The 19,467-nt window shown below is 40.9% G+C and overlaps 1 protein-coding gene across 6 annotated transcripts in view; it reads right to left on the reverse strand.

The window, feature by feature from the left end:
* The window catches only part of CADM1 (cell adhesion molecule 1), a 286,568-nt gene that overhangs the window by 11,305 nt on the left and 255,796 nt on the right, over positions 1-19,467 (reverse strand). For 2 of the 6 annotated variants that reach the window (XM_054005226.1, XM_054005223.1), the window contains 2 exons: positions 17,179-17,211; positions 5,318-5,371 (listed from right to left, as the gene is read on the reverse strand). The exons of 2 other annotated variants lie outside the window; for them this stretch is intronic. In XM_054005226.1, coding sequence (XP_053861201.1) covers positions 5,318-5,371; positions 17,179-17,211 — 87 coding nt within the window. The remainder of the gene's footprint in view (positions 1-5,317; positions 5,372-17,178; positions 17,212-19,467) is intronic. 2 more of the 6 variants (XM_054005228.1, XM_054005225.1) reach the window with 1 other exon arrangement.

Here is a 19,467-nt window from a genome sequence, read left to right on the forward strand (position 1 = left end):
AATGGACTCATCACTTGCCCGAATTTAAAATCCAAGTCATATCTGATTTTTTTTTTTTTTTTTAAAAGCAACACACCTGTAAAACCACTGACCGAAATGGAATGTTTTATTTTAAAAAATCTGCACAAGAACTGAAAGCCCTAGGTGACCAAGTTCAAGTCCTAGATGGAATTTAGGCCTGGTAATTAAAACTGAGAAGCTGGGTTTATATCAGCCTGTCCCTCTTGCACAAAACAGCTGCCCCTATAATGAGTCAAGGTTCTTCACAGTAGCTCCCGGGGTGACTAAAGGGATGAAGGTTTCTTCACAACACTCCCAACCCCCACGGTGCATAGAAACTTTAGGTTCTGAACTTGATGTCCAGCACCGCATCACCAGGCCAGACTAGCCTCAAGGACTGTTTTTAACAATGCACCTTCACAGTGGTTTTTAGTGCAATTCCATGTGCTCCACCATTGTGGCTCATTAAGGCTCTATTTCTACCACCTGGGGCACAGTGTAACTAAAGTACTTAAGGAGATATAGTTTGTCCCACCTCTGGCTCAGGGAACAGAGTGTTTTACTCCACTGATTTACTGCAGCTGCTATGTCTATTTTTTCTGGTTTACATTCTGCTATGGAGACCAAGGTCTTAAAACATTTTCTGGGGGGAGAAATAGGGGGGTAACTGACAGCTCTGAAGTTTCTTCTGTGCACATTTGTACTGTAAAAGCAGAAGATTGATAGATCCCTTTGTGCATGCGCAGCTTGGCCGTTAATTTCGGCAATTGAGATTTACCGCTGTACTCCCACAAAAATTTCTTAACAGCACTTCCATTTCTAGGGGGAAATTAATTTTTAAGCTATGATGTGGGACAATTTTTTTTAAAGTCTCTTCGTAGCTACCATACTACTCATGTTTTTGCAATACATGGATTGTGCTGGAGAAGGGAAAACAAGTGATGCTTTTTAAAAAAAACCCTAAACCCAGTAAATATCTTACTTTTAAAAGGTTTCAGAGTAGCAGCCGTGTTAGTCTGTATCCGCAAAAAGAAGAACAGGAGTACTTGTGGCACCTTAGAGACTAACAAATTTATTAGAGCATAAGCTTTCATGGACTACAGCCCATGCAGCATATGCATCCGAAGAAGTGGGCTGTAGTCCACGAAAGCTTATGCTCTAATAAATTTGTTAGTCTCGAAGGTGCCACAAGTACTCCTGTTCTTCTTTTTACTTTTAAAAGGTAAAGTTAATGAATACCATTTTCAAAAGTGCATATGTGACTTAGGAGACAAAGTCTCATTTTCCAAAGTGACTTAGAAGCCTATGGCCCATTGACTTTCAATGAGATTTAGGCTCCTTACCTAAATCACGTTTCATAATGGGACTTTGGCCGCTAAATCACTTTGGCACTTTTGAAGATGTTACCCACTGTCTAAAAGGCATAACAACATGTAATAAAAAAAGCCAGTCTATCTCTGCTAATAACTAGGAGGCTAAAAAAAAAACATTGACCATGAACATTTTCAAAGCGCATTTTCTATTTAAAGAAGTACCTTGATTGGTCAACTTGCTTTGTGGTGAGTTTTATCAAGCTGCCTATGAAAACCGTATCAGCTAAAGCAGCAATGGGGTTTGGGATTTTTCGTGCCTGTCATTAGTTTGGAGAAATGTGTCATGTTCATCCATAAATAGGGAAGGATTGGAATTGCTACCCGGATGCAGTAGGAATGGATGATATTATTATTCATGATGACAGTTTAGCATTAAGTGCGCTACACCTACTCTAATTTATTGATGGACTGTTTAAGACTGGTGTTAACCTGTTTGTCTTGTATTATAATTGAATTTGGTCTCTAACTTAAACTATAGAAATTCAAGGAGTTCATCCTTCTTCAATCAATAAGTTCCTCTGCAGTGACCCATTTCAAGATAGCTTCATAAAAAATAATGTATCTTGTTTTAATAAATTTAATCACTATGACAGCTGCTCAATTTTTATTGGCTGTTTCTTCAGACATCTCTCTGCTAGAGAATGAAGCCACGCTTACAATCAATAGTAATTGATTAATCAGCATCCCCCTTGAACAAAGATGCTAATCAGGTTTTGATTAGCTAATCAAACCAGATGCAGAGGCTACATGGTTTTTCCTTGATTGTTCAGTGTTTTACAAGATGTGTATCACCACTGTTGAGAAAAGTAAGATGACTATAATGCATCTGTGGGGAGGGAAACTACAATTTACTGAATTAATTTAACTGGATTATTACAATCATAAGCAAAAAAACATCTTAGCACTTGTGACAGGTGAGTGATTGACAAGACTACAGCTATGATACCCCTGATACTATGGTGCCAAGGAGGGGTTGATGGGGGAATAATTTCATATGAGTTCCTGTGAGCATAAAACAAATTATTTCACAGCAATAGGGTCTTATGTTACAGAGCAAATGTTTGAGTCATAGGGACATATGTACCTCAAGCAGCAAAAGTCATACAGGCCACTGGAACCTACCTACCTAGATGCAGGGGAATAGATGCATTATATAAAATTGTACTGTTCGGAGAGCCCCCGGGGGAACTATTTAGCAGGGTGTGAATACCAGAAATAAATGTCATACTGCGCAAACCCTGTTGCTGAACTAGCATTTAATGATGCCAGAGCTCATCAATAATTCTGTCTGGAGGGGCTTCCTGTTCAACTCTGGGTGCAATTCAAGGTGTTGCTATTCATTTTTGAAGCCCAACGTGCTTGAATATCGGCTAGCCACCAAAATCCCAGTCTCCCAGCATACATGTAAAGGAGATGAGATCAGCTGGACACTCACTCATAGGCCTTAGAACTGGAAGTTTGGAGGCTGGGCATTTTCAGTAGGTGGCTCTCAACTCGGAACTTACCTTTACCATATGTCGGAAAGCCTGAGTTTGCTGACTGACCTTCTGGGCATGACGGACGGCCCATCTGGCTACTCAGGGTATGTCTACGTTGCAATAAAACGCCCGCAGCAGGCCTGTGCCAGCTGACTTGGGCTTGCAGGGCTGGGGCTGTAGGACTATAAAATTGCAGTGCGGACGTTTGGACTGGAGCCTGGGCTCTAGGACCCTCCCCTCTCGCAGTGTCCCAGAACCCAGGTTCCAACCTCAGCCTCAATTTTTACACCGTAATTTTACAGCCCCACAGCCTGAGCCCCTCGAGTCCAAATCAGCTGACCCTGGTCAGCCACAGGTGTTTTATTGCAGTGTGGACATACCCTCAGACTTTTGCTTAAGGGGTTAGTGTATGCTTGTTTATAGCTAAGGAAGAGGATGCGACACTTCTGTAATTCTTAGTGACGTTGATGACTAAAGTTGGTGGCGTTCATCTCTGGGCACATGCGCATAAGTAATAAAACAGTTTTTAAAAATCTACAAAATATTAATAACCTATAGACCAAGTTCTCAAAACAAATGGTCTGTTTTACATCTGCAAAAACATACCAAATGGGCATGTGCTCGTGCAAACAGGACACCTTCTCACCCACTTGGTATGGGCAGCAGGTGTGTTAGCAATGGATTTCGTGAAGATTTTTGAAAATGTAGCCCTACATTTTAAAGCTTCAAATAGAAAAACACACCTATCAGCAGAAAATATGCTATCCTGTCAATGCCTCTAGGCAGAATGAGTCACTGGCTGCACTGGAAGCAAAATGGGAAAATTAAACAAAATTATTACCTTGTCCCTATGCCAGTCAGTACTATCCATTCCTCAACAGCCCGCTACACTCAGTTTGAGAGTTTGTGCTGTGGTCAGGAATTTGAGAGACAGGCAGCTCCACTCAAAAAGCAGCAACAGGAGTGATGGAAGAGATTCATTTCAGCAATTCGACTACGGAATTCCTCTCAGTTATTCAGTTAATTGGCTATCGTTTTTTTGTTCCAATTAACTATCAAATCAAAACAATAATTTCCCCATCATACATTGATACATCACAAACACCTGGTACTTCTTAGCTATCAGGACCGGCTCAGGCCTGAGGTATCCGGTATCAGCACCGCCAGGCTCTACAGCTGTTGTACAGCTCATGGGATGTCCTATTCGGATAAAATGCACGGTAGTTCAATAATGTCTAACCACTTGGCCAATTTACACCTCTAGTGGCACACACAAAAAGACGCAGATAAGTTTACTGCGAATAAAACAAAAAAAACTTTCTATTAATTAAAAAAAAGGTATCAAATTGGACTTTTTTTTTTAAACTACAAAATGGAGAAGCATCAAATCAAGACGATGCCTCTGGGCAGCACTGCTCCCAAGTACCTATGGACCCTGCAGCCAGCCCCCTCAACAATTGCCAGGAGTCCCACAATGGAAGCAGGACTTAAAGTGGGTCTGCTTCACCATGATTTTGTGTACTATGGAAGAGCCCCATTCTGACGCCTGAAGGGGAACCCATATGGCCCATTTCTTTCTTGACTGTTTAAAAGTCTCACATGGTGCCTCACAGTTCACGTGCACTCAAGACCTCACAGCACAAATAAAAATGGGTCAGTAAAACGAACAATTAAAAGTGAAGCAGTGACAGCAGGTGCTAAATTAGAGTATTTAGAATATTCAGAAGGAGCTCATCTGACTAGATGTAAGTGAGACCAAGTGATTTAACATACATCTATGTACCATAGTTTATGTCTGTGTTTCAACTACAACTACCACTCCCAAATCACCCGCTGAAGAGAGGTTTGTTTCTTAATTTGTAACAGTAATGCCTGCATTTGGGAAATCAGCAATAAAACCTACTTGTGCAAGTTGCTCAGTCTGCTGTGAAAAAAGGTTCAAAGCATCTAATTAATTTACATTATAGCGCATGATAAAAGAATTGTCCCTTTCTCTCCCCATTTGAGATAATCATGTCATGACAATTTCCCAGCACAACATGAAGTAGCAGGCAGGGTGGATTTAGCGCAAACTGCATTTTTATAGACGTTCATACAATCCAACATTCGGGAGTGTTTTACAAATGTAACAAAATTTCAACTGAACCATTCTCTAATTAGGATTAAAATATTATTTCAAGCCACTGAACTTACAGTTGCTGTTTGACAACCTGAAATATGAATCACATCGTATTGCATACATTTCCCTGCCCCCATTCTGAAGTATGTTAATATGTAAATGCATGCCAATATTGAGAGAGGAAAAAGAAGCCGAAAACAAGTATATTTCTAAAAGACAGGCTTCTATATTTCACTGCTACACAACAGCAACTGTGCAATGCAAAATGGCCAAGATGCAGAAATCAAAGTGGACGCAGTATCCACAGATTGAACACAACACTGTTTTACCTAATTACTCGCCCTTACCTGAGAGATCCCCATAGTCCAGTTCCTCTGCGGAATTTGGCAACCGAGTAAAGCCTTACAAGTAAAAACAAACTCGTTTTTCTTTATATTCCTCAAGGGACAACAATAATACACTTAACAATTGAGGATGGATTTACTGGAAAAAAAAGTGAGTCAGTCACTTGCCACCTTTGGATGGTTTGAATAGATTAGCTTGTAAATGCAGTTCTCCAATCGTCTACTTTAGTACTGATAGACTGTCAGAAAGATTCCTCAGTCTACACGGTTTAAAACACATGAAACATGAAGGTGAATGTTCAAAATCACTCATCCATAACAGCATGCAAAAACCCTTCCCAAACCTTGATTGTTAACTGTCAAATGGTGTGATGTATCACTTTATTACAGTTCTATTTAGATTACACGTGTGTATATGTAAAATTTTATTTCTAGTTACAATACAAATTGAAATCCTTGGCCAATGTTGACACAAACAGCATTTTATCAATTTATGGATATCTTGGATAAAAAGGTTACCCTACCTTTCCAGAACTACTGTTCTTTGAGATGTGTTGTGCATGTCCATTCCACTGTGTGCGCGCCTCATACACAGCGTCAAGAGATTTTTTCCCTCAGCAGTACCTATCAGGGCAGCAGGAGTGCCCTCTGGTGCCTTCCACTGCTGCGTCCAGGTGTGAAAGGCCACGCTGCCCCCAACCCCCCTTCAGTTCCTTCCTACTAGAAAGGCTCTGATAAAGAGGGAGAGGAGGGTGAGTCATGGAATGGACATGTGCAACGCATCTTAAAAAACAGTTACAGAGAAGTAGATAGTTTTTTTTCCCCTTCGAGCAATTGCACATGTTCATTTCACTGTAGGTGACTCAAGCAGGGAGGGAGAACGCACATGTGGGCCAAACAAACACTGCTACCTAAAATCTCCAATTAGAGGCGCAGGGATGCAAATACACCTACGGTGAGCACCCATAGGGACACTACTCAAAGAAGAGTGAATGTTGACTTGTCCACACTGGGGCTATTAGAATCTTGCTTGACTTTGGACAAGACTTTGGGCAGGAGCAGAACTGGAGGGAAGGCACACAACAGGCCTTCTGACCAGGGTCAGAGGAACGCATCGGTCAGTGAACCTGGGCTGTGAATTGCTCAGGAACAAAAAGATGACATTTTGTTTGCTCTTATTGTAAACAGGTCCACTTGGGGAGTTCCCTGCTGCTAGAAAATGGACCTGGACACATCTGGGCTCAGATACCATCGTGGTGATCTGCAAACGACCTGCTCAGGCAGTATACCAGAGTGTTTTGAACTCCTGGAAGGTAAGCAGCTCTCAGGTTGAGAGAACTGGCGATGTAGAAATTCCAAAGGAGGATTGCCTCCCGGCATAACATTGTCAAATGGGCTCCCTCTGGTTTGTATACTTAGAACACGGCCTCTGCGCTGTCTAAGAGTACCAACGAATTCCGCCCCTCGATACACAGAAGGAACACCACGAAAGCCAAACAGATGGCCCAAAGTGCCCCGATATTTATATGGAGATTTAGATCCTCAAGAAACCAAAGGCCCTGAGTATGAAGGGGACCTAAGTGAACTCTCCAATCTAGATCCAATGCATCTGTGACTAGAGTGAGTGACTTATGGAGGAGCAAAAGGAAACTCCCTCGTCAACACAGGTTGATGGGTACTACCTGATAGGTACTGCCACTGGTGTGTAAGTCCCCGGAGACATAAAGGTCACCCCTGAATCCTTAAGACTGTGAAGCCTCTCCTCTGTCTTATCGGAAAAGAGTGTGAGGCCTTCAAAGGTTTGTTGCACCTGTGGGGGAAGACCTGATGACTGCAGCCAAGATGAACATGCCGAGTGATGATCGAAGCCATTGCTCGAGCCACAGAGTCCACCACATTCAGGCTCGCTTGCAAAGCTGTCTTGGCAACAAATTTGCCCTCCTCCACCATAGAAGTGAATTCCTGCTTTTGGCTCATCAGGAAGTTTGTCTCTGAACTTCAGGATACTTCAAAGGCCCTAAGCTGTAAAGCTCCTGTGCAATAAAGCTTCCTGCCGAACTGGTCTAGCTTTTTTGCTTCTTTTCCTTTAGACGTTGAAGCCTCATGTCTCTCTTCTTCTTTAGCAGCAGCAACGACCAGGGAGCCTGGAGGAAGGTGATGATAGAAGTGCTCGAATCCCCGTGAAGGGACCTATCTTCTCTCCACCCCTTTTAGCAGTGGTTGGCAGGAAAGATGGGGTCTACTATAAAACCGTGACAGGTTCCAGGATAGCCTCATGAATAGGGAGAGCTACCCTAGAGTGTCCTCCAGAGGCTAAAATGTCCACAAGCCTGCATGCCCTCTCCTGTACCTCTTCTGGTTGGAGAAACAGAGCTGCAGCCACCCTCTTCAACCAAGTCTCAGTGAGCTCTGAAATCAACGGGACGGTGAGAGCTTGGCTCAGTCACTACCACCTCATCAGATGATGAAGAGGCGGCAGCTCAGGATTGTTGAGGAGGTCCCCTCCTCTAATTCCTCCACAGGACAGTCCTGTGCACGCAGCTCCACCTGCACGACTCTGGAGGAGGAAAGACTGACCTTGTTGCAGATGCTCCCAGCATCTAGGTAATGTGTAAGAGTGGGAAGGGAGCGAAGAGACTCTAGAACATGGAAGGAAGCCCCTAGGGTTCTAAAGGGGCCATTGATATGGAGGCAGGGCCCGGCTATGTGCAGGCCACTGGTCCTTAGAGAGCTGCGGCTGTGGCCAGTACCATGATGGGCAGGCACCCCACTGCGGGTTGCTGGGCATGCTTGGGGCAAGACACACATGATCCAATGGACTCCGTTACCTCAGATCACAGTGGAGCTGACCCCATTGGTACCGGGGAGGCCAGTTCTGAGTCTGGAGATGGGGGTACCAGTGAGATCATTGCTGGCTTCCTCTAGATAGAGCCCTATGGCAAGGGGCCACAACTACAGAAGCCACCAGTACTGAATGGTGCTCTGGGGTTGGAACTGGGACCAGGTGCTTCCAATCCTGGTACCAGGCGAGATACCCAAACATCAGGGGCAGCTGCCACCGACAGGTTAAGCAACTCTCTGGCAGCCTCAAAAGCCTTGGCTGTAGACAGCACCAGAAAGGGCTCCGGAGTCTATGGTACCGAAACGCTTGCTGGTCCTTTGGGGATTGGTTGCAATGGACCTGTCCCAGCCTCTGGAGTCAACAATCCCTCCAGGCTTACTGACTGTGTCTGGGGATGCCTCCTCTTTGAGGGCACCTCTGAGTTCTTGCCTCTGCTCAAGTGCCTTCACCATAGACTTCAAAGGCCCCAATACAGAGTGTTTGGAAGATTCACATTGTCTCTTCTTGAGTGCCAGCAACAAGGATCTGCCTCTGGACTCCTAACAGGGGGAGCACTTGTAACGGACTCTTACGTGCTCACACGCATTCAGAGCGGGAAGGTTCTGAGGGCAGATTCCACAAGCAAGTACTTGAGTCTGGCAGCCCGATCCTTTTTCGATTGGGGTTTGAACCTTCTACAAACGTGACATTTGTCACTCACATACCCCTCTCCCAGACACGTAAGGCAGATGGGGCGTGGGCTGCTCACGGGCACAAGACTTGTTACATGAGTAACAGGCCCCAAAGCCAGGAGACAGAGGCATTTAGTCCAATACCAGGTTCGGAAGCCCACTCTCGAGAAACACTATCCTAAATTTATTCTAAATATGTACAAACACTACACTAGCCTAAACACTAATTCTACAGACACCGTGTACACTAAAAGGAGGAAGACTTGCAGATATAAAGTTCGGTGCTCCAACAACTGTTACTAACAGGAGGAAGGAACTAAGTGGGGTTGGAGGTAGCATGGCCCTTTGTACCTGCATGCAGTGGCGTGAGGCACCAAATGGCACTCATACTACCCTGCTGGGTACTGCTGAGGGAAAAAAAAAAAATCTTCCACAACTGTGCGTGAGACGCACACCTACAGTGGAATGGACATGTGGAGTCACTCAAAGAAGAGCACATTTCAAAACTACACAGCAGCCTTACAAGCAGATTGCAGGTTCTATCTTCAGTGAAAAAAATCTGATATGGAAAATGATTTTTTTTTTTTAAATTTCAAAACTTGATCCGTTTGTGGAAAAGTATCCTCAAAGCTGATAAAGCAGTTAGGCAGGATAAACCCCTTCCGTGACCTTTAAATACTAAGAGCTATTGCAAGCTACCACTACAACCCAACTAGCTTTGGTTTGAACCGTCGTATCTTTTTTAAATGTGTTTGAAAAAAGGTTTTTTGAGGGGTTGACGGGAAGCATAGAAAATTTAGTTTCGCGAGGACAATCTTATTCTTTACTACTTTGTTAAAGTGTCAGCACCAATAAAGTATCTGAAGGTCAAAGAACTCTATTTAATTAAGGGATAACACCCAGTGCGATGAAGTAAACTGGTACTTGTAATAAACTGCTGTTGCAAGTGACTGGATGCCAAAGAATGTACACTCAGATTTATATACACTAAGAAGTAGTACGGTTTTAGCTGAACTGCTGCTGACCACATCAGCTGTGCATGGACAAGGGCCAGAACCAGATTACCTAAAAACTGCTGGCAACAGATTTCTGCTCTTTCCTAGAGTGGACAGGGCCTTAGCTGTATGAGTAGAAATATCATCCAAGTCTCCTGAGATTTCATTGGTTGAAAGTGTTCTCTTGCAGAAATGATTTTATCCATTGTATAAAGACACATTACCATTATTCAAATAATAATGACAAATGGGCAACAAAAAGCACCTTAACAATATATCAGAGAGGTAGCCGTGTTAGTCTGAATCTGTAAAAAGCAACAGAGGGTCCTGTGGCACCTTTGAGACTAACAGAAGTATTGGGAGCATAAGCTTTCGTGGGTAAGAACCTCACTTCTGACTTGCATCTGAAGAAGTGAGGTTCTTACCCATGAAAGCTTATGCTCCCAATACTTCTGTTAGTCTCAAAGGTGCCACAGGACCCTCTGTTGCTCTTAACAATATAGTTGCAAATCTCAGAAAGTTAATCCCTCTCATTTACGTGGTCCAATGAGTATCAAATAATGTTATATATGCTCCTATAAGCATAGTTGCTATTGAGGAATGGCAAAAATGGAGTTTAGAGCTTGTGTTTACTTCATATTCTCTTTTGAGAGAGAGAGATTTTAGGAAGAAGGTATAGAGGTGTTTTTTTATAATAAAGATGAAGAGGTTTATACAATATTGTTGACCTGCAAAATTTCCCCATTAGAAAGCAGCAGGCAGTCAACATACACCTCATTATAGATGAAACTGTCATTTTCAATGACATAGTGTTTAAAATACACCACGTCATCTGGAATCTACTGCTTGAATTATCTACTAACGTAGAAAACCATTTAGATTAATGGCACGAAATTTGTTTTCGCACCACTGTTAAATTTCAGGAAGCTGCACATTTTTTACTATAATATGATCATCTTTGTATAAATATAATTAGAGTTGACTCTCAGAAGAATTAGACATGCAAACCTGTGCTCTGAAGAGCAGCCATTCAATTTTTATCTCACTAAAATTGCTTCTGTACAGTGTTCTCTTTCACTTAAAGGGAACTTCGTTTTCTCAATAATGAAAAAAGGGCAACGTTGCATTTTTTATGAAGCAAAGAATCTTTTTCAAAAGGAAATTTAACAATTCAACAATTCAGTTTCTACCTGCACCTGGTACACTCAAAAATGTCACCGAACAGTATTAAAACCTGTTGCGAGGCATTTTAAATATGTGGTAAATTACTTCTTGATTTTTCTCATTAAACTTTCATATCGACTATTAAAGTCCTTTCTCTTCATTTCTGATTAAAATGTATGCTAAGTCTTCTGCAACTTCTTTAAATAAATGAAAGTTAACTTTTCACTCCAATGCAATTTTGCTGCCAAATAATAAAACTTAAAAAGGTGAAAACATCAAGTTACAAGTTTAAGCACTTCCAGGTACAGATATTTAAGTGATTACGTTAGTATGCCATTTATTTATTCAGATTTATATTGACAAAATAACATTGTGTAGCGTCCCGTAATTAATCTCTATTTTTTAAAGCAACAATTATTTTCTTTCCTTATAAGACAGGAAATCAAATTATGGCTCTATTTTATGTTAATCATTTTACACCAGTTGACAGACATCTTAAAACATACGTAAAGATCTTTGTGACATTTTATTTAAATTGCCCCAAGGATTGGACGTGCGAGGTAACATTTTAAATTATTTTATTTACTATTAGGGTTATACATTAAGGGGAAAATTTTCAAATGGAACAAATAGCCGTTAGGCGCCCACTGCTGCCCTATTATGTCAATACAGAAGCCAGCATGAGATTGTTCTTTATTGTACTGTTTATATGGCCAAGATTCTCAAAAGTGGTTAGTGCTTTTGGATGGCTCAGTTTGGGATGCCATCTTAAGCCTGATTTTCAGAGTGGGGAACTGTTAGAAAGGAAACAGTAACTTAACCCATTGGACATTTGTGTTACCATCAACATCAAAAACCCCTCATGTGCTACCAATTACCTATTCCCCTCCTTAGCTAGCATGAATATCTACAATATTGAGATGGATAATATTTTTTTCCTCCCTCAACCTCTAATCAGACTTTGGTGTCACAGACATTTTATTATGAAATTCTGTCTTTCTTTCTTTGTCAGCTTTAGGAGGGGTTTTCCCAACCAATTTATTTCCTTGCTATTATTCGTGGGAGTTCTGTCTGCACTAAAATGGTAACCTACTGTTCCCTGGCTAAATATTATAGCTGAAATGCCATCAATAACTTCCCCTCCATTCATTAGCCTCTTCAGGGTGTGCTTTTGCAATGTGTATGCTGTTAGCAGGATCCCTTGATTGAATTACAGTTTCTGAATGTTATTTTTATGTATTCAGATAAATATGTACACATGTAGAACAGATATGCCATTTGTAGTGAAGTACAATGTGCACTGGTTTTTAAATTATTTTTTAAAACTGGTTTAGGGCTTGTTTAAAACTGACTCGAGGTAAGAACTTGAGAAAATGATAAAGTTCAGATATTGTCTTTGCTGTGGCAACACCGTGCATGATGAACGAAAGCATGGCCGCAGATACATGCTCTCTTTATATAGGCAGTATAAGAATGAGTTCGGCAATTATATAGAGAAGTTTCTTAAAGGGTAGATGACCTATGAGGCTAAGCTCCTAAGCCTACCATGGAACAAAGATTTTAAACTGTTAAAGCAAATAAATTTAGATGTTGGTGAATGGGGGGGAATGGACCCGGCCTATTCTCCAAAGTCTATGGGCTTAGATGTTTAACTAATTATTTTTGCCATTGCTATACCATGTTGTGGAAGCAGAGAGAGAACTGTCATGCATTGCATTCCCTTCCTGTCAGTTCTTTCTCTGCTTTCATAATGTTCAACCCTCACATTAATTCTATTGATACAGGGAATTGGGATTTCAAAATGCATGGGGGAGCTTCAGCCCCACTGGCACTATGAAGTGAAAAAATAAAAAGGGAAAGCGGATTTTTAAAAATTTTCAGTAAAACCAGTTTACCGCAGTGCAGCAGAAACACAAGCACTACTGCCAGCCATGACCATGCTGTTATTAGAGTTCTGATAATGAACAGTGCAGAGAAAGGAAAAAAATGCACAAGAAAATTTAGTTATTTCATTTTTAAACAGAAGAGTTAATAAAGTTCGTGCTTTAAGTCACTCATGCATTACTGCTGCAAATTCTGTACCATGAGAAAATAGGAATGGCAGGGTTCTTTTGGCTATTGTTTTACATGCACACACGCACTCTCACACGTGCATACACACACTCACACACGTGGCTCCTCTTTTCCAGGCCTCTAGGATACACTCCAAAAATCATAATCACTCAAAAAAACCTTTCAGAGATTGTAGTTTTGTATGTCTCACTAGCCGTAAATTCCACTCTTACAGTCACATTTTCTTTACTACCAATCTATTGGATTTAAATTTTTAATTAATTTTAAGTGTTTTTTGGAGAAAATCCATTTGGTTTTATATCATGCCCATGCATTTCTAATCATTCGTGTACATGCTCACTCAGATTGGTAAGAACAAATGGCCAACATACATAAACATCTGGTATACTCCATACACACTCCAGCAACACAAGCTTGGAAAGAAACCCAAAAGTCTTCCTAGGGAAAGAACACTTTGAGAGGAAGGTATTGTGGAGCTCAGGTAAATTTTTAAGGCTGAAAAGACTATCAGAACTAGTTTGCCTAGCACATCTTGTCATTCAAGTTGTTTCTGTGATAAAAACTGACAACTCTCACCCCTGTAGATTAAGGGCAGGTCTTCACTACAGGGAGGGGTCCATTTAAGATACGCAAATTCAGCTATGCGAATAGCATAGCTGAATTCGATGTATCAGAGCCGACTTACCCTGCTGTGAGGACGGCGGCAAAATCGACCTCTGCGGCTCCCCGTTGATGGCGCTTACTCCTACCTCCGCTGGTGGAGTAAGCGCGTCGATTCAGGGATCGATTGTCGCGTCCCGACGAGACGCAATAATTCGATCCCCGAGAGATCGATTTCTACCCACCGATTCAGGCGGGTAGTGTAGACCTAGCCCAACATACTGAAAAACAAGGTCTTCTTGGTGTAATGGAGCCCTCTCAAGGCAGTTAAAGAATTAAAGCTATTAGTAGATCTAGTTAACAAATATTTGTTATTTTGCTGCAACTGTGTTCCAATGAGATTTCCTTCTGCAACATCAACACCCATATCAACCCTTCACAACAGTTATGGATTCAATGATTTCATTTTGATACCTCTGGGGCTCCCTCCCACTAGCGCAGGTTCTCCCAGAGATCAACAAAAGTGTTATTTCAGACAAAGAAGATGTCCACCTTGGTTTAGTTTACTAGTCCTAGTTGGCAGAATGGCAGACCCTTCTAACTCTCCCCACAGTGACGCAAAGAACAGCTTTACTTGCAAATGGCTAGGATTTCAGACAGACACCAAAGAGATGTTAGTACAAATGTTGGGTATTATATGAACTAGGTATCCTACAACTGGACATATTAAGCTTTTCTTATACAGATCCCTAAGGTCTGAGGCATGGCATCCCCATGTTTTTGCTTTAACATCAAGAGGAATTAAAATGGGAAAAGCCTCCAACCCATCAACTCTTCTCTGGCTGGAAAGTACTGATCGAGCATCAGGAGAACCAGTAACCTAAAATCCTTATGGTGAGCGGGTTTCACACAATTCACTATGGTTACTATTCAATCAAACCACACTGGTAAAAGGAAAAAAAAGGAAGAACTTGATTTACTCCACAGTCAAGCCATGTGTATTCCCTGAACATCCTACTCCGTTTTGGATGTTTCTAATATCGCCAATGGTTTCTATGGAAACAATCTCAAGCTTATGACTTGGCAGATGTAGTAAAATCAAGGTGGAAAAGTCTTTCAAATATTTTGTTTTAAACTGCATGAACAGTAGGACCTGTCTGGTGATCTCAGTAGGTGCTGAGTGCACTATTATCATGAGGACTGAAATTCAGGACTCAGTCTTGGCCTTGCTCTTGTCCCAGCAGCGGTTGGGGCACTTGATAAAGCTCATGCAGCCTCCCTATATTTCTCTAGAAACTTCCAATTATTCAAGGAGCAGTATGCACTGGCCTTGTAAAGGTACATGTCCAGACTTCTTTTGCCAGGGGATATGGCCTCTGTAGCACAGAGACTTTGATAATGAGATCAGGAAGAGAGGAGCAAGTAAATAGAGGCTCAATATAAAGAGATCCTCGGTGATCAGAGGATGCCTATGGAGTAGGAAAGAAATACAAGTAGGATTTTCAAAAGCGCTCAGTGTTGGCCGAACTCTGCTCCCGAGAAGCCCATGTTAAAACTCCTAGGCAGCATTTGGCCAACACTGAGTGCTTAGGAAATATCACTCCTAATTTTTATGGCTAGGCATTTTGTTGCCAACTTTGTCATCCTAATTAGTCCAAGATATTTTTAAATTCCACAGTCCCCCTGAAAGTATAAGGGATTTTAAAATGTCAAATAGAAAGTAATATCAGTCACTCACAAAATGACACAGAAATAAGCCTGGAGGGCTGAGATGAGTCACTAAATCAGGAAATTCTGGATAAAACTGATTAATGACTAGGATTGGGGTGTGGTGGAGCAACATTAAGAGAGGCACGATGGTGCACTATCCTAGGAATCTGAAATTTAATATTTCAATCGATTCCTGAATCGGAGATTAGAAATAGAAAAGAGTTAGAGTTAAGTCATTCAGCACATCTCCGAATGTGTATTTTTAACCGTTGTAGAACTTTGCTTAGCCGACTTTTTCAAAAGTCCATAGTCCTATTTCATCTGTATTTGCCTGTAGTTTTAGTTGAAGTTCTAACCTCTTGTACACCTCTAAATAGTTCTCCTCCCTCAGTTTGGACACATCAGTTATGTCCACCCCTTAGTTGTCACTTAACCCAACCACTGTATTCATATTTAGTTCTTTTAATCTCTCCTCGAATGTTAATGATCAGTAGGTTCCATAACTTTTTGCGTTCATCTGATTTTGAATGTTTGTTCAATGTAGTCTTTGTTTTATGAGGTCATTTGGGCTTTGTTACTTTACAATGGCTTCTCCTGCTGCAGCTGCTAGAAATGCATTCATTTACCAGGAGGCTTGACAAAACCGCTGTAACCATGTGAAAATGTGTAGCATTTAACAGACCCTGTCTGTGATCATAATTTAGAGGGGGAGGTGGGCAGTGTATGAATAATATGAAAACATCCTAAAAAGATTTCTTGAACAAATTGAAAAAAAAATGTATTGCAAATTAGATTGCAAGTTCTTCAGGACAAAGACGGTTTTCCTCCTTTTGTATTGTATATTATCATCATATTCATTTAATATCTCAGTCCCCCTCCCTTCATTGTTGCTGAAGATATGTCTCACTAGATGAGAAAGTGATTATTCCACATTATGGATGTATTGGCTTATCAAATTTCAGAGTGAAACATGGAACAGTTGCATTACCAAAGTGAAAAAATTAATATTAATCCCTTTACTCCCTCCAAAATATGGATTAGAATTCATTACAATTGTCAGATTTGGTGTCATTTTGTTTAAAAAAGAAAGTAGTTTGTGCCAAGCTCTTTGTATGCTGGAATTTTGGCCTGAAGTGAATATTTGAACATGGTTTAAAAATAGGGAACAAGAAAAGCCGTCAAATTGATAGACTAATTTGAACAGAAGACAAGGATTGGTTTGCTAGACTGCTATGACAATAAGAAGAGTTAGTGTTGGTGTTTGTTTTAAAAAGCTCTTCTCACAGGGTGATGATGAAAACTTTACTCCCGACCTATGAGATGAGAGGGTCTTCTGTGGAACATCTACAGAATATCAAAAATATCACTTGTTTCCAACAGACTTAAGGGATTCAAGTTCTTCCCAAACCAAAAACACTACTGAAAATTTTATGCATCTCTTAAAAAATTAAACTTGAGTTCATATTTTCAAAAGCCAGATTTCTTTTTAATCTTTGATGTGATTACCCCACTAATAAGGATTACTAAAAATCAGTCGCTCCCTTTGTACTGCTCTTACATGCATGCCATTTCCATCAGTTTGGGGAATTGCTGCTAGTCTAGGACTGTAACAATTGGTGGTTAAACGCAACAGAAATGACAAGACTAGACATCCTTTCAAGCCTTAAAAATTATGTTATATTTATGAGATCAGTCCACTTGAAACATGATTTCCCTTGAAGACTACATTTCCTTCCCCCCCCCACCCCCAAGCTTGTCTTGCCACTCAGCAGTGCTGAGAAAGTAGATAAACAGGAATGTGATACCAACCGTGAACTGCCGGTTCTGTCGTCGCCGTTGTGTCTACACACGGGAACAGAGGATTGGAGGAAGGGAAGAAACAGGAGGAACGGCATGCAAAAAAAGGGAAAATGGAAAAAATGGAACAGATAATATATGAGCAAGCTTTCAAAGAACATTGCGTGACAAGCAATAATAAAATGAAAGGCAAAAAGCATTTGAAGTGAGTTGCACTGTTTAAAGGACATGCCTTGAATTCAAAAGCTGTGAGCCTGAGGAAAACAGTAAATTCTTTGTTTTTCTGGAGTCTTGCCAGGAAGATATTTACTGGTTGTCAAGAGCTAAGGGGAACATGAAATGTGGGGAACACCAACAGTGTCAATTCTTTGGTTGAGTACTCCCAAAACACAGATGCTCAAAACTAGGACAGACCTAAAAGCCTGGAAATGGTTTCATACATTCAAACATTGCCTTCACTAAAATCTTCCCCTCCAGCCTGTTCACCCCAGGTCCTTCAATCAATCAGCCTCAAGTTTCCCCTCCTCCAGCTGATGCCAAGAAACCTAGAAGTGCTATAATGCCTGGTTTAATTTCGGCATCCAGCTCATTTTAGGGTTGATCAGGAGGTAACAATTAAGCAACAGAGAGACGATGAGGACTAGCGCACAGTGTTTTCACAGACCACATTCACTCAGAAACACTTATTAAATTTGTAGGTGGCCTTTTTGCTTGGTTTCTAATGAATCATGCACCAATGAGACATTCATTTGATTGAAAAGTACAAGTCTTCGCAGAATACTGGGGCGGCAAGTGGAGATCGCCAGTTCCTCTGCTGAGAAATATCGCCTGATCTCCGATTCTTTTTTAGTCTTTTATGCTAAGCTCTGAAGAAAGCATTTATTTTTCAAGAGGCTGAGTGTCATATGTTACAAGTTAAATATATTGCATTGTTTTCATCTAACCTCAAATATATTGGTTTTGAAAACTTGCTTCACATCAAACTGTGAAGCTTTGATAAAGGCTTTTGAAATATTTTTGGAGTTGCTGCTTAATGTGAACATATAGACCGTTTATAAAGACTAAACTGTATTTTGGATGAACTTCCTACCACCTCAGCTCTGAGTGTCCTGGCAATTAGATTATCTTCCCAAAATTCCCTATTCTAACTGGGTCTATTCCGCATCAACACTGTAAATGGCAAATCCGTCTCCATTTGTTGACTTACACCTGGTTCTACTTTCAGACTCCTATTACTATGCTAAATGGGTCAGAAAGTTGTTACTACATGCATTTGTTGGTTGCATGCTATAATCGGCTGGTTATTCAGAATATATTTGTAAATTGTCAATACTTACAAAAATATTCGCAAACTCTCAGTAAAATATTGACGTGGTCAGTCACATCAGAAAGGGGCTTCAAAGGACGACATTTGGACTACAAAGGCAATGTTTAAATGAACAAAAGCATATGTCAAAGTGCAGAGCAGCACTCCAAAACATATAATTTCTATAAACTAGCCAGGAAGTTTAGTTTTATAATTATAGTACACAATTTCACATAGGCGTTCCCCCTCAATTAACATGCTCTCCTCAGAACCATAGGAACTGTAGTCTTTCCATACTCAGAATAAGCAATAGGAAGCATGAAGGGCTATTCCTCTGTAATTTAGCTAAGGACAGTCTAGGTTTGAATTTCTGGACCATCAGTGAAGACGAGAATCACACAAGGAGTACACAATACTTACAGATTCAAAGTCTGCACACTTTAAATATCAAAGCAAAAAAAAAAAGCACAATTTAACCAACTCTACACCAAGATTTGCATGACAGATTATCAAGCCATCATTAATCTGTTCCCACTGCCAACATATACTGTTCTTATCTTGGCAATCAAATCTAACACGTTCTTAATATGCTAGCACTCGTTCTCATGCTGGGAACTTTGGTGAAGGCAGCATGGAAGCCTTCCAAAACAAAAATGAGAACAAGAGTGGGCCTTTATTCTTTTGGAAGCAGCATTGTGATAATGCCTTATTTTAAACAAGCAAATGGTGAAAGGAAAAATGGAGGTGGGGGTAGGGAGTGTTGTTTAGAAAGAATTACAGAACTGTCAACTCTTGAGATACCATCTTGGCATCTACAAACAGTCTCAATTTACTGTCTTCCTGAAATAAAAAAAAGTTATGTCAGCATTAAGATTAAATAAAACTGTGCTAGAAGCAACCTTGTACTCATATGCTGGAAAAGATATTAGTCAAGAAACAGTGTGAACTGGACAGTGCATCTCGCTTCCTCTTCTGGGGACAGAGACCAACAGCTT

Source organism: Malaclemys terrapin, chromosome 15, assembly GCF_027887155.1.
Source record: "Malaclemys terrapin pileata isolate rMalTer1 chromosome 15, rMalTer1.hap1, whole genome shotgun sequence".
NCBI lineage: Eukaryota > Metazoa > Chordata > Testudines > Emydidae > Malaclemys > Malaclemys terrapin.